This window comes from Citrus sinensis, chromosome 4 (genome assembly GCF_022201045.2).
Source record: "Citrus sinensis cultivar Valencia sweet orange chromosome 4, DVS_A1.0, whole genome shotgun sequence".
Classification (NCBI taxonomy): domain Eukaryota; kingdom Viridiplantae; phylum Streptophyta; class Magnoliopsida; order Sapindales; family Rutaceae; genus Citrus; species Citrus sinensis.
In genome coordinates, this window is record NC_068559.1 from 14,176,907 (window position 1) to 14,193,797 (window position 16,891).

General features: G+C 29.4%; 1 protein-coding gene across 2 annotated transcripts; it reads left to right on the top strand.

Moving 5' to 3' along the window:
* The first annotated feature begins 7,887 nt into the window (after positions 1-7,887).
* On the top strand, positions 7,888-13,911 carry LOC102617307 (MND1-interacting protein 1). Of its 2 annotated transcripts, XM_025100705.2 has the most exons (4): positions 7,888-8,048; positions 8,134-9,790; positions 12,911-13,470; positions 13,724-13,911. In XM_025100705.2, exons 2-3 carry the CDS (start codon positions 8,159-8,161, stop codon positions 13,427-13,429), a joined length of 2,151 nt encoding a protein of 716 aa, XP_024956473.1. In that variant the 5' UTR covers positions 7,888-8,048; positions 8,134-8,158; the 3' UTR covers positions 13,430-13,470; positions 13,724-13,911. The 2 variants fall into 2 exon arrangements, with proteins under 2 accessions (XP_024956473.1, XP_006485440.1); XM_006485377.4 differs by lacking the exon at positions 13,724-13,911 and having other exon boundaries at positions 12,911-13,667.
* The last annotated feature ends 2,980 nt before the right edge of the window (positions 13,912-16,891 follow it).

Below are 16,891 nucleotides of genomic sequence, written 5' to 3' on the forward strand. Positions count from 1 at the left end.
TCTATGTACATTTTAAGAAAAAATATTGAGAATCTTGGTGATTTTTCCCATTTAAAATATTGAAATTTAGTTTTGGGAGTTACAATCTATAATACACATATCTAAAATATTTATATATACAGTTATTCTTTAGTGCATGCGCCCTCATTTTTTTTTTATGTGAACATTCTTTTAAGTTAGGAGGTTTAATAGAGTTTGTTTTTAATGCTATAGAATCACATGACTTTATAGTATATTGAAAATTAACTCTATTAAGTTGCACGGTTTAATAATGTGTCTGCATTTAAAAAAACAAAAAAAAACTTGCACTTGAGAATGATATATATATATATATATCTCATGTCAAGAATATATTAAAAGAAGGTACATGCACCCACATTATTTTAGACATTGTCTTGTTTAATTTTATTCGTTCATTTTTCCCCTTTGAAATCTATATTCATTTGACAAGTCAATGAGCTAGACATTTAGTTTTCTAATAAAATATTTTTTCTCATCACTGATCGTAATAAACGTTAGTATATACAATGATAAAAATACAAATTATTATTTAGGAGAATCAAATATAATTACATCAAGAGTGAGGTTTGCACTCTAAAAAGTATTTTCTTCAACCATTTTTAATTAAATTTTTATTACTAGAATAATAACAAAGTAATTTACTGTTATGGATAATTAAGAAAAAAAATCAAATAAGAATCCTCTCTCTATGATTTTGATGAAATAAATTAAAAATAAGCTAGTCAATTGTTTTTTGTTCTCCCAAGTAGTTGAGAATGCATCCGCGGCAACCATATTGAAAGGAGTAATATAATGACTACTCTATATTGCCTTTTTTTTTTATTTGACTTTCTAAAATAATAAGTATTTTAGAAAGAGAAAGTGATGTGACGGAGTTAGGTATAAAGCTTTTGCTAGAGAGAGAAGAGATTCCTCACCAGTTTGGGAGCAATATTAGAAAGAAGATGAAGAGATCCATTTGAAAGTAACTTTGGCATTTTGATATATTTATAGTATATAAACTTAAATTACCAGTTTAATAAATTTGAGTTTTTTTAAAATTAATATTTAAAATAAATTTTAGAGTGCAAATATCCTCATTTTAATTTACAAAATATTATTACTCTTTCACCCATTTTATATCTATAATCTATTCGTTCATTTAATTTAATGAAAATCATATTGATCTCTTATATTTTTATTGATATCTAAAGTGAATTTTGATGAAGTTAGTGGTAGTTATTAAAACTCATTCTAAAGATGTAAAAACTTTGTGGAGGCATATTAACTAATTTACTCTCAAAATAATTCTAAACTTAATGCAGGCAAATTTAATTTTTATAAAGAATTTTATTTTGCTCATTGCATCTAATAAATACATTTCATGTGTTTACACACAAACACAATTAGGAAAATCACTGAAAAATCAAAGCTAAAGTTTAGATGGCTACGAATTTTCTTCTTCTGTAAAATATCCAAAACTATGCTATTTCTTGAGAATAAGAAATATTTTTAAAAAATAAAAAAGAATTAATTATAATTTTAACTTAAAAGGCCTCTAACTTCAATAATGCTTTTTAATTGTTTTTTAATGTTTGGTTTTGGTTATAAAATGTGTGCATGCATTATGTCATCAATGATGAAAATGTTAAAGTCCTCAGTCTCATAAATGACTGATGACGACAATTAATCCTCAAAAGTCTTCTAATTCGATTCTCAAAAGGTTTTATTTGGTTCTCAATTTGAATTTGTAATTAATGTACCAAAATTTCAAGTCATTAACTCACTTTGAATTTTGATCATGTGCGATGAATCCGATCAACCACGCCGTATGCTTGCAAAACAAACTTTTTTTTAATAAAAAAAAGTATTATTTTAGAATGATAGCTAGTTTGTTTTCCCACACATGTAAGATTGGGAGTTGGAACCTTAATTCTAAATATTTGACCAAGTTAAGTTAATTAGTACACATGAGCGAATGTTTGGGAGTTAGGATTAAGTGTAAGATTGAATTAACTTTTGGGATAAAATATTAATTTCATGTTTGGTATGTTCACTTGAATTGGATTAATGAACTAAATATAAATTTTAATCATAAATTCATAGGATTAGTAATCACAATTTTCATGTGGGTTTAGTTAGAATTAAATAATAGGTAGAAAGATATTTGTACATTTATGATATCTTCTATAACTTATTACACTATTTTTATTTATAACTTAAAAATTATTTATTTATTTATTTATGGTTACTAATTAAGCAATTTATTTTTTTTGTTATTCATGGTTTACTTAAAAATGATTAATTAATTTAATATTTGAATAATTTTATTTATTTTATTTAATGAAACGATATATCTCATAGGAAATAACCTATAATTTAAACAATTTATATTTTTTTTAATTATCATTATGACTACCCAATAACTAATTGAATACATATGTACATATATAATATCTATAAATAATTGTTATTTAAATTCAAATATTAACTTAAATACTGTTTAACTTCATTTAAATTTAATTTAATATAATCCAATATGATATTGTATTAAACATATGTCACCATTTTACATAATCTAACATAATCTAATCTAATTTAATCTAGTTCAATTCAATCATGTGTGCTAAATCGTAGTTATAAATTTTTCATTAATTCCTTTCTTGTTTCCTTTCATTTATTTATCCACCTTCCTTTGAAGCATTTGAGGCTTTGGCCAAGAACGTAGTTTTTAGAGGAAGAAAAACTGGACTTGTAGCATTGGACTCTATTTTCACGATCTGTCCAACAGTACCATGATTCGTGTCAACAGAACAACAGAAACTTCAGAATGCGACCATAATATTGTCATAAGGCCGCGGCTAAGTTACATACATACAAATGTATGTAACAGACGAAATAATGAGCGTTGGATTTTGATTCCGAAATCGAACGAATGTGGATAAATGTGCTTTAAAATGCATGTGATGGCCAACCTGTTGGAACTTGTAAGGGTTATTCTTTGACCTGTTGAAAAAGGTTAAAAAATGAAATGATGTCCGGGGCTTTAAAAAAAAAGCAGCAAAAGATAGATAAAACAAAATTTTCGAACATGGTAAGCATATCTTGCAAAAATGAACTTTGTTTGTACACTCTACAAGCGATTTTGAGGGTTTAAAAAGTTAATTTTAGTGTTTAGTAATTTTATTTTTTAAATTTTTTTAAAATATTTATTTCAATTATTAATTGTTGTATATACACAATAAAAAATAATATATGTACAAATTTTAAAATGTGTAGATAAATTTTATTCAATATTATATCTATTTCAATCATTATATTCTTACAATAAGATTTACTAAATACATGGAATTGTGTTTAAATTTCACAGCTGATTATTTATACAACACAATTAACAATAATTATTTTAAAATTACCGTATTACTAAACTGCTCCTCAATATACAATTTTTTAAAAAGAAAAATTAGATACTTCTTTGTAAAAGATGGTTTCAAAAATATTTTATTAATTTTTATTAGTATTATTTAATATATCTTGTACAAACCCTTTTTTTTTCAACACTCCACAAGTTAAAGTCGAAACCATATATTAAAAACATACATGGATCCAGGGGCGAAGCTATGAAGAAGGCTAAAGCCCGGGTTAGTTTCTTGAAAAAAAATTAATTAATTATAAATGTACTTTTTTAAAAAACTTATAGTAAAATATAAAAATATAATTAATCTAAATAAAAAAAACTCACTCACATCTCTGACTAATTGATCCAATTATTTAAAGTTTAAATTTTCTAAAATTCAGCTGTTCAAGTCATCAAGTTGCCACTTTATGAGTGATGGTCAGCCTCTACTGCACCCGCATCTCATACTGTTATTGAACTAGTTATTAACTTATACTTTTGTCAAATTTTTTGATAAAATAATTAATAATTCTCTAATGTATTATTATTGCACACAATATAATTCAGATACGATAATATATGAGTTTTATTTTTTGAAGAATCGGACAAAATTTCATCGATAGTATTTTTTTATATTTACGTTGTACTTTTATAATTTTATATTAGTTTTTTGCTTGTCTAGTGTATTTTACTAATTTCATTTGTATAGAATAAATTTTTTGAGAAGTAATTGAATTTAAAAAAAAATCTAACCCACCCCAAAAAAAAAATAGTGCTAGCTTCACCACTACATGGATCTATTTGTATTTACTTAATCATTAACAATCAAATGTACCTTAATTGGACTATGATAATAATTTATTGCCTATATAGCCTTTACATCACCAATTTTTTTTACCATTTTTCTTTATATATTTTCATACACTTTCATTGATCAAACTCCATCAAAATAAGTCAAATTCATACTATTTAATATCTATACATGTTTTATCGCCCATAAATTTCTTAGTAAAAATTATGTCATATAGGCAATTGCTGTTTCACCGCTGGGAACGAGACATGATTATCAACGACGTCGTAAATTATTAGATAAACTTGTAGTCCATGGCCAGAATTAAAAAAAATTGGTTATCGTACATTACAAAATATTTGGGGTCTCATTGGATAACGATTGGAGTTAAATAACTTATCTCTTCCAAATATTTATCCGATTGTTCCTGCAACAAGTGGTGATTTTAGTATGCATTTCTTGTCAAATCAGTTTCGGTTACTTGACGGTTCTTCGCAACGCAGCAAAACCCCATCATTTGAATAAGGACTCGGCTACATTGCGGAAAACCAGTCTTCTTCTTCTTCCTCAAAAGCCCACTGCTGATTTGAAAATATTGGGGTTACTGACTGGTTTTGATTTTACTTGCTAGGGTTATGATTTTGGAATAATGATAACTAATTTTCCAAAAGTTTTGGGTTGATGAACGGTGATCAATTTCCAAAAAGGTAAGTAACTTTTTTTTAGGGTAAATGAACTAATTTTTATCAATTTTATCTTTTTTATTTATGTTGACGATCCTGTTTAACTTGACAATTATTTGGCGGGTTCATGTCTATAAAAATTAATATTTTTTTTATGGATTTTGCTAAGAATTTTGAGAAGAAATTTTATAATTGGTATTCTTGTTTGATATTGTGATGTTGTAATTTTATTTACAATATCAATAACATAAAAAATATGTGCCGTTGGACCATATTAATGGTATGCATTATCTCTATTAATAAAAAATTTTAATTAGTTTTAAAATAATATAGCCAATTAACAAACCGATAAAAAGGATGATTTTAAATTTAAAAATAAAAATAAAAGGAAATATGATAAAATATAATATCTCAAGTTCTTTTATTTAAAATAAAATTTTTGACAAATTCTTTTATTTGAAATTAAATTCTTGACGCATGAAGTAAGTAATCTTAATTATATAATACTTATCTCTTAATTAATTAATTATCGCTGTATTAAATTATATAAAATAAATGGCTGAGATTAAACACTTAAATCTAAGAGTTTTATGAAAATACATATAGCATCACAGAGAAATCTTTCTTTTTTTTTTTTCTAACTTTTCCCATCCTGAATTAATTTTCTCGATTCCCCATTGTCTTTATGTGTCCATGGCTCGCGTGGATATTTTTATTTTCTTTTTATGAAATATCTTTCCCACGGACCTTGTTTATTTCGTCATCAGAAAGTTCAAATTGGAACCATCTATTATCGACATACATAAATCTATTCGTATTTACTTCATCGTTAATAATGAAATGTACTTTAATTGGCCTATCATAGTAATATATTGCCTATGTAATATTTATCCAACTAGAGCCAATAAAATTTGATAAGTCCCGATTACCAGACATAAATAAATGTGTATAAATCATTAAATTTAACACAATTATTAAATGAGTCAACTTCAGGTTGACATGATTTATTCGTATCGATTTAGGGTTAAAGTTTTTTATTCATTTACCTAATTAATGACACAATTATATTTTCATTCAAAATTAAATTGTAGGTTTTCATTATCAAAACTCAAATATTGGATATGATTATTTTTTTTCTTTTGAAAAAGGTTGAACATATTCATGGTGTTTTGTTTATAAAATTTTATATAGATTCAAGAATCAATAGTGTAAATGTGTGTGCGCGCGTGCAAGTGTAATGAAATATAAATATTTAATGTAAATTTTATTAAATATATAAATATTAAGCAGGTTATTGAGTAACTTATTTTTTTTTTCCATGTCCAGTTAGAATCTTAATATTTTGATTCGATTATTAAATAAGTTGTACTTAGGTCAGCTTAAATTTAATATAACATGAAGTTGACGCGACACAAACACTACTTAATGACCCATTTTGCCACCTCTATACTCAACTACGTCTTTACTATTTACTATTTTCTTCAGATCTTTTCATACACTTTCATTGATTAGTCTCGATTAAATAAGTACAATTCTTAGTAGAAATATCTTCTCCATCTTTTATTTGGGTACACTAGGCTATACATATATTTTATTGCCAATAAATTATTAAATAAGTATCATGCCTTTAGTCAATACCAATTTTATCACCGGAACAAAACAAAATTACTAACTGAGGTGGTCCATCGCCGGAGATGAAAATTGGTTATTTCTTATTACGTAACATTTGGTTCTCATTAGATGACAATCGGGTAAATATCTCATCTTTAACTTATATTTACCGTTCGGGGTAAATCATCATTCTCAACTTAGCAAATGGGCTGTCAGAGCAAGGCCCAATCTATCCGATGGCTTCCCTGACACCGGTTAGCAACAGTACAATTGGTTTCAACACAAATGCTCATATTACACGTGGCGCCCTCAACATTCGTTTCTTGTCAAATCCATGTCTGTCAGTTACGCTTTTCCGTAACATAGCTAACCCTCGTCACAATTATTAAGCTTTTACCAAACACCCAATAATTTTTAATTTTTTTTTTATAGCTGTTAATTTTGTTACGCATCGATAATACACACCTAAGTTTCAAACGCCCCTTAAAACCTATTGGTTTTAAGATAGTATAAAATAATAAAATATCTATGTAATACATCTATACATTTATTTTGAGAAAAAAAAATCGATCGAGTTAGTGGCTCCTATTAATGGGAATAAGGATAATGATTGTGTATTTAAAAACGTTTGTGAGGTGCATAAAGTAGCAGAACCAATTAGTTTATCGCAGAGTAGTTATTCAGTTTGATTTATTTAATTATAATAAGTATTTTTTTAATATTAATTACGCATCAAATTATTATATTGTACATATATTTATTTACAATACTATTATAACAGACATTACATTGATATTTACAATCAGATATACGTAACTAGAACTTACATTATTACATTAAATTCTATGAAGTACATATTCACAGACGAGAGATGTTCCTGCTTCACTCGCATTTCACAGGCGAGAAAAACTTATAAATATTTAGCCTCCACAATACTTTTGTGGAGGCTTGAACCTCTGTCCTCACACTTATGAGGACAGCAGTCCAACCACTTCAGCTAAAGATTTAGTTAATAAGTGTTTATTTAATACTATAAGTTGACATCATTTGAATAAAATTTTTGAAGATTAAATAAATATTTTGTATCTATTATTATAAGCTCAAATTTTAAGTTTTTGAGAGGAGAAATTATAATTTTTTAAAACATTTATATATTCTTTATTTATTAGATAATTTTTATGTTATCATTATAATATAAGTTTAAAAATTTTACATATTAAAATAATTTTATTATCTTTAATAAAAATTCTTATTCACAATTCAATGAATAAAATTTTAATAAAATTTACACTTATAAAAATTCTAATAACAAAAATTTTATTTAAATAAAATTTATTTAAAAAAAGTATACCTACGGGCAAGTAGAATCTTTTCATTTGCAAACTTTTAACCAGTGAATATGGCCCAACTATCATGTATAATTGGGTCCCACTTAACAACACAAATTAATGAATCATACACATTCTTAAGCCAATTGCATTTGCCTTAACCATTTTCTCTCACAAATTCAGCGAACTTATTGAATAAACCAAACAAACTCCATCCTCTGCATCGTCAACCCCTCACTGTGAGTTCCTCTCTCGCTCTTATTTTTCAATTCTTTTTATGATTTTTATTATAAATGTTATTGATATTATTATTGATTGTTTTAGGGTTGTTGTTGATCGAAAGAATAACATGGGTTGCACTGTGAGAGAGAAGCATATCCGCACAACACGGAGGACCCGATCCGTCAAACCGGAATTCGATCCATGTTGTTATCTTGATAAGGCGTCGATATCAAAATCCATTCTTGAATCTGGACTCAAACCCTTGAGTTACCATCTGGGTCTGAACGATCCGTCCCATAATTCTAATCCCAATGCCGATGATCACGGTTGGGGTTACTGCACTGAAGAACAATTGGAGGAAATTTTGTTGAAAAATTTAGAGTTTTTATACAATGAAGCTATTTCTAAGCTTGTTGCCTTAGGGTACGATGAGGATGTTGCTCTGAAGGCTATTTTGAAAAATGGCCATTGTTATGGGGGCATGGATGTTTTAACTAATATTTTGCATAATTCTTTGGCTTATTTGAATAGTAGTAGTACTAGTGGTGGAAATGGTAATACTAGCAGTGTCAATTCGGAGGATTCCGAGCCTGTTTTTAATGATTTGAGACAGTTGGAAGAGTATTCCCTTGCGGGTATGGTCTGTTTGTTGCAACAAGTTAGGCCACATTTGAGTAAGGGTGATGCCATGTGGTGTTTGCTCATGAGTGATCTTCATGTGGGTCGTGCTAGTAGTATTGAGATTCCTGGTACTAATGTTTGTGGTGGCACAATTTCAAACAATGTGGATAGTGTGAGTAATGGTGGGGTTAATGGTGTTGTGGCTCCGGCGCTGTGTAGGTTTCATGGAGGCTGGGGGTTTGGGAGTGGGGGGAATGCGGAGTTTTCAGTTAATGGGTTTTTTTCGTACAGTGCTGAAATGACTTTGCCAAGGGATATTGAATGTCCTAAGAGGTTTAATCTTTCACCTTCTATGAAATCGTTACTGAAAAGGAATGTTGCAATGTTTGCTGCTGGCTTTCGGGCTAGTTCAAAGCAGGGGCATTCACAACCTCAGGCTTGTGTGAGTGTTATGGCGGGTAGGGATGCATCTCTGGTTGCATCAGGGGCTGAGGTAACGGTTGAGAATTGTGAAGACTCAAAGAATTTGAAGGATCCAAATGGGGTTGATTCTGTGCTGAGTAAAATGCGCGATTTGAATATTGATGAGAATTTGGAGACCATAACAGATGATCAGAAGGATGAAATTGTGGTCACTATGCTTCATCAGATTAAGGATCTTGAGAGACAGGTGAAGGAGCGAAAGGAGTGGGCACACCAGAAGGCAATGCAAGCTGCAAGAAAACTGAGTAATGATCTAACGGAGCTTAAAATGTTGAGGATGGAGAGGGAGGAGACTCAGCGTTTGAAGAAAGGAAAACAGACTCTTGAAGATACAACCATGAAGAGGCTCTCGGAGATGGAGAATGCTCTGAGGAAGGCTAGTGGTCAGGTGGATAGAGCAAATGCAGCTGTTAGGCGGCTTGAAACAGAGAATGCTGAAATTAGAGCTGAGATGGAGGCTTCTAAGTTGAGTGCTGCTGAGTCTGTTACGACATGTTTGGAGGTTGCCAAGAGGGAGAAAAAGTGTCTGAAGAGGCTCTTGGCTTGGGAGAAGCAGAAAGCTAAGTTACAGGAGGAGATCGCTAACGAGAAAGAGAAGATTAAGGAGTTGCAACAATGTTTGGCTCGGATTCAGCAGGATCAGAAAGAAACTGAGGTGCGTTTAATTTGTCTGTTTCCATGGTTTTCCACCCATAAAATTTCCACAAATATCCACTGCTTTCCTAATATGTCTTTAAATATATAGGGTTACAAACGTTGTAGTCAATTATCGAGAATACCAACTGTACACGTGGTGTACACCTGGTGTGCTCATTGAGTTTTACTTTAAGGAAATCATAACCCATCTATAGAATTCATTAATATTATTGACTTAAACTTTAGTGGCCCAGTGTCTTGTGCTGCACAGACATAAGTGAATAAAAATAAATAAATATTAAAAGTAGGTAGACGCATAACAATTTATGTAATGAAATCGGCCCATTGAATCATATGGGAAGCTGGGACTCAAACACGGATGCTATGTCTCAGTGAATTGTCAATTTAGAACTCATGGATGAAAATCAGAAGTATGAAGTATTGAAGTTACAAACAGCCTTATATATAGATTCTGTATGAACAATGGTAGGTCACGTGGTTGAGTAAAGAAAAATGATGCTAACTGTAGGAAGTTTTATTTTGGTAGAGTTATTAAGGGCATTGGTCAATTAGAAAGCTAATACACAAGTAATATCTTACTGGGCTAATACTTCACCACTGCATTGATTCTTGGATGTCTAACTTAATTTTAGAATGAAGAGGAGAGGGTGCTGCAGTAGGCAAGTTTAAATGCCTATTTTGTCCCTGAAGTTAGCATGGAGACGGTTACCAAATGCAATTTTCTTATCACCATATATAAGCTACAGTTCAAGATCAGTCAGTGATGATGCGTTTATAAGCCAACGGAAGGAAAAGCAAACTGAATATTATAAAAAGCATTACTGAAAGAGTAATCTTGGAACAAGCATAATATTGTTGGTGTTGTAGCAGATTTTTGAGTTGAATGAGATTCCTACAGTTTCTCAAGTTGATCATGTGATTAATATTAGTTTTCAGGATAATGTCGCTATTTGGCAACAGTATCTTTGCTTTGGACTTGGAACCAGGGTTCATCACTAAACATTGCCTTGTCTTTTCTCCCCTTTTGGTTTAGTTTGTTATCAATTTACTTAATCTCCAAATTCATATTTTGGTGTTGGATGCCTTGAAATGATATTGCATTTTTAAAAGTCAGCCAATGTATACAATTTTTTCTAACAATATCCTTTTCTTTAGCTTACTTGCACTAAAATCAGAAGATTGGTATATAGATTGTAGTTTCAGTGCATGGTGGATGCAACCAGTTACTTAACTTTCTTTTTTTCAGCCTGTAGTTTAACAAAGTGGACATTAATTTAGGATAGGAACTATTAAAAACTATTAACAGAATTATCTAATAAGTACAGTTTCGTTAACTTGTCAACTTTTAGCCCTTGGGCTTTAGCTCAAGTCCGAAGGGGATGGAGGGTAGTTGGTATATTCAAATCTCAAATTTTATGATTTTAAACAAATTGAAATCGCCAAGTCAGTTCAATGTTTTCAGTGGAAGTATAGTGCTCAAGTGTGTGATCAATGTATGATAGTTCAACATTAAGCTGGTGTAAAATTGCATTGCGGCTGAACAGCCAAGGTGGCCAAAATGCATTTATGAGCGTGATAATTGCTGGATTAGATAATATGAAATTTTTAATTCTGTTTAGCTATTTTGGAATACACATGTTTATCCGGTCGCATGTCCTGTCATTTTATAGTTTTAATATTTTGTGACTATGAGAGTGCAATTTGGATTAACAATAATCATTAAGAAAATGTAAATGGAAGCAAATACAAACGTTACCGATCTGTTGGTGGCATGATGTGATTTCGAGGGACACTTATTTTTTGAATCTTCTGCTAGTATGCTGTATGATTATTTGTCTTTGACTTGACTGTAAGGGTGTGTTGTTCTTTATATGTTCTGCTTTTGAATTGAGCTTACTTTGTTTGATCAACTTTTCAAAGTTGGCTCACAATTAGTTTTAATTAGTGCAGATCTCTTTATTTTGTGTGTACACCTTAGGAACACCATGGAACCTGACAGTTTAAACTCTTGAGGTTCTTGATTTCTCTTTTCATGTAATGAACAGATTCGTCTAACTGTGGATAATGGCTTTTGATGCCGCAAATAAGTTGCTCTGTTATTTAACAAATTGTATGATGGGCCATCACATGGGATAATTTACTCCTATCATTTTTATGTGAAGTGTTGTCTGCAAGTTTCTAGTTTGTTTTGTTATTTTCATCCTCTTTTAAGTTCATTTCCCTCATAGAGCTCACAGAATGCAATCAAGCTTTTGATTTCTGTCCTGCTTATTATATGTTCATTTTACATACAACCATCTTCCTTAACCACACATAATAGTTTGCATTCATTGGTGTGGCTAACGTTCAGTATGATATGTGAATAAAAACAGACCTTCTTCCTTTATATTTATAAAAAGGAGTATTGATTCAACGGTAATTAATTTATTACAAAAACAAAATATAGCGGTACCCAGCAATTTCCTGTTCCCGACAGTACTCAAACCTTTTTCGAGGATGCGGGTGGCATTAGCTCATAATTTGGTTTTGGTGTTTCAATAATGCGAGATCTGGTCCTAACTCCAACGAATACTTCCTTCTTTACACACACACACGCGCGCACACACATATATATACCTGGTAAGTTAGGTACAGGTCTATTCTTTCTTGCCAACCATTTAGATTATCTTAAGCTAGCATGTGGATTTACTGTATCTTGTTACTCTGTCATCCGTCTTGCATTTCTATAATTTTAAAAGCAGTATCTTTCTTTCGGGGAGAAAAAAAGTGTACTGGCTTGTAAAAGCAGTATCTTTCTTTCAGGGAGAAAAAAAGTGTACTGGCTTGTGGTTTTCGTGTAGAACGGTTGATGGGGAATGTTGCCTCCTGAATTTAAATTACTGACATGTATGAGGTAAAATTGAGGTAGAAAACAAATATGGCCTTGGCCTCTTAAGGTATCTATTTATAATATAATATAATACCACTAAATTACTGACATGTATGAGGTAAAATTGAACTGACTTGATGACTTTTGTTAGCTTTTCTAAATTCTTTCCCTTCAAGTCTTAGTTTATTCACTCTGCTCTTCCCATTTTCATGATTGGACCAATTAGAAAACACAATCTTCTTATTACAGTCTAAGTGGAGGCAAGAGCAAAAGGCCAAAGAGCTACTCTTGGCCCAAGTGGAGGAGGAACGGCGATCCAAGGAAGGTGCTGAAGCTGGTAATAAAAGAAAGCTTGAGGCTTTGCGGCTGAAGATAGAGATAGACTTCCAGCGTCATAAGGATGATCTGCAAAGACTTGAGCAGGAGTTTTCGCGCCTAAAAGCTTCTGCTGAGTCTAATGAGCAGAATCATCAGTCGAATACTTTACCACCGGGAAAGTTAGAGAGGGCAAAGCCCCAAGGAGAAACAATTGCTAGGTTGCTCCATGAATTAGATGAACTGGAGGATTCTTCTGAGAAAGAAACCAACTGTGATAGGGACTGCATAATTTGTTTGAAAGATGAAGTGTCAATTGTTTTCTTGCCATGTGCGCACCAAGTTTTGTGTGCCAGTTGCAGTGACAATTATGGAAAGAAGGGGAAAGCTACATGTCCATGCTGCCGGGTTCCAATTGAACAGAGGATCCGTGTTTTTGGTGCCAGTTCCTAGTCGTAGTTTGTCTTAAGAAAATGCTGTCAAATCTCCTTCAGGTATACTGATATTATGCAATTTAAATTTTGTCCCGGCTGTTTGGACTGCATGCTTTTAAACCTGTCTTGATATGCTGAAGTGCTTCAGTGGAATATGGTTGGTTTGCAAATAAGAAAATTCAAGCCTAAATAAGTGAAATGCATTTTACTTGGGTTTGGAAACTCAGAATCTAGCTATAATAATTTCTCTTATCTTATTTGCCAAATTTTCATTAAGAATTTTTTTTTTAAAATTTTATGTTTTCACATTCAGAAAGAGTTGAAGCAAAGCAATTGCAGTAGCAGTGTGTATTGATTTTGGTGATTGGCTTGAAAGTCCGTATTTGATTCTTTAAGGTAATATCTAATATTTTCCAACATAACTTTTGATGAAATATGTTATCTTGGTTTATAACTGAAAGTAGTGCATTCTTTTAATAATTTGCGCAGGAATTAGTTAATACTTTAATGGCATTTTTCTGAAACAACATAGATTTCATTACATGACAACAGAATTGTAAAGCATTAAAATATCCATTACAAGCCAACAAAATAGTAGAGCATTGCAATATTTAGTGCTAACATTGTATTGGATTATTTTTCAATTATCATGCTGCACTATATTAACTTTTTTGTGATTAATTTAGGTTATTTATTTAAAAAATATTTACTATATGACAACTTAGAAAAGTATTACATCATAAGTCTTAAATTTAAAATTTTTCTTATTTTTAATTTTTAGTATAAATGTAAAAAATATCATAATTCTTTTAAGCATACGTTAAACTAATAAATTCTATAATTTTAGGCAGCATAAAATTTATTTTTCCAACATTTCTCAAATGTGTACCCAGTGAAATAAAGATCCGAGTAAACAATCTAATCAAATAGCCTCTAAAAAGTATCACACTATCACAACATAAATAAATAGTTAAAATATACAAACTTAGTATATAAGTCATCTTCGTAATAAAGATATGGGTGGGGATATTTGAATCCACTAAATTTTTTTTTATACTCATTTTAAAAAATAAATCCATCATAAAAAATATAAAATTTAAAAATCTTAAAATTACCGTCCACTAATCACTTTCTCTTTCTAATATATAATTGTATATTCTCCCTGTATTCTCATATTCAGCTTCACACTCCTACAAAAAACTTTTCATTTCATTTATTACCCATCTCACATAGGGGTGGGTATGGGTTGGTTAGATCTAACTTGTGAAAACCAGTGTCAATTCACTATTGATTGGGTCGAGAAAAAATCAACCTAACCTAACTAAATAAACAAGTTCAATTCAATCCAATTCAATCTTTAAATTATCGGATTAAGTTGGGTTGATTAAAATTAGAAATGTAAAAAGTTTAAATATAAAGGTAAAAAACACGATTTGGTACTTAAAATTACATTCAAATAGTAAGAAAACATATTAGTTCTCCATCATAACATTAAATATAATCTATTGTACTCGGCATCTATCAATAAATAGCATGAAATTATCTTTGAATATCTATCTTACCTTTAGTGAAAATTCAGATTTAACTTTTAAATTTGAAATCTTGGGAATTCAATCAATGTCAGGTTTAATAGAGAGAAATTGAAAACAATCTCTTTTATTAAAAAAAAAAGGTTTAAAATTAGATTTAGTCATTTAGAGATTAACAATTGACAGTTGACATTAATTTTTCTAAGAATTTTATAAGGAATATTGTGAATTTTACCTCTACTGAAATCAATATGTGCCATTTATCTTATATTGTTTTCATAATATTCAAAAACTCCTCTAGCCAAAAAAAAATAAAATTGGGTCATTTGTTTTATAATTTATCTTGTGAATATAAATACATATGTATTATAAGAAAATGTTTGAAAAATAACAAAATGTAGAAGAAAAATATTTTTTATTGATTTTTTTATTAACACCGAAACATATTTTCTTACTTTTAATTCTTAAATTTTTTTATTTTAATTTTCATTTATATGGTTTATTTAATTTATAATAAATATGTATTTAAAAATAAAGGTAATATTATAAAATTATTCTGCTAGGGGGTTATTGAGTATTTTGAAAACAATATAAGATAAGTAGTGTATATTGATTTCAATAGAAAAAAGCTGGCAATCTCCTATTTTGTTATTTGGGATGGGTTGGGTAATATGAGTTCATTAACATGAACCGAACCTGACTTCATCATTAATCAAATTGAAAAAAATTGACCCAACAACTTATATAAATTTAATTAGGTTTAATTGAATTAAATTGGGTTCATTGAATTAAACTGGGTGTAATATTGTAAAATCATTCTGCTAGGGGGTTATTGACTATTTTGAAAACAGAATAGGATAAGTCGCTTATATTAATTTCAATAGAAAAAAATTGACAATATCCTATTTTATTATTTGGGATGGTTTGGGTAATATGAGTTTAACATGAACCTACCCCAGCTTAATCATTAATCAGATTGAAAAAAATTGACCCAACAACCTATATAAATTTAATTAGGTTTAATTGAATTAAATTGGGTTCATTGAGTTAAACTGGGTGTATGCACCCCTAGTCTCTTGTTCATCAAACAACAATCGTTGTCCAAGCATTGATGGCAAAATAAGTCAACATAAATTTAGAGATTATAATTTTCTATTTGTAAAGGATAATGGCACTAACTTTTATGACAGTAGCTTTTTGCACTTGGGCGTGGGTTCTATTATAATTTTTTTTTATACTTTATTTAATCCTTGGTGAAAAACTATTTCTTATATGACGTTTTAATATAAAAATAAGAGAAAATGATACTTATACCTCCAAATTTGGATGAATAGTCATAAAAGCTCTAAATTTTCAATAAGAGACACTAAAATCTCATTTTCACCATAATATTCATTGACTAAAAATCCAAAACAATTTGACCTCAAAATTTTATAATAAATAGAAATATGGCATTAAAATAAAATGTAATAATATCTAAATTTTAGAATAATTTTAATATTTAAAAAGTATTATTATGTTTTACAATCTATTAGATGTATTTTATTATGTGTAATGTAATAATGTTAAAATAAATAAATTAAAAATAAAATTATTTTGAATATTATCTAAAAAATAATTTTAATCCTATTAATAGGGAGATATTTTGTTAATTGCAAGATCTATTTAACCTAAAAATTTATTTAAAATCTTTATAATAAATACAAATATATTTTTAAAATAAATGCAATAATTTAAAATTTTTAATATTATTTTAAATGTTAAAAATAATTTAATATTATAATCTAATAGATAGATTATGTTATTTATACTAAATTTGTATTAATTAAAAAACTTTAAAGTGAAATTGCTAATCACTATATTTTAAGAGTATTATGATAAAAAAAGAATTTTGGTATCCCTTTTCGAAAATTTGAAGGTTTTTGTGATTATTTCCTCAAATCTTGAGATTG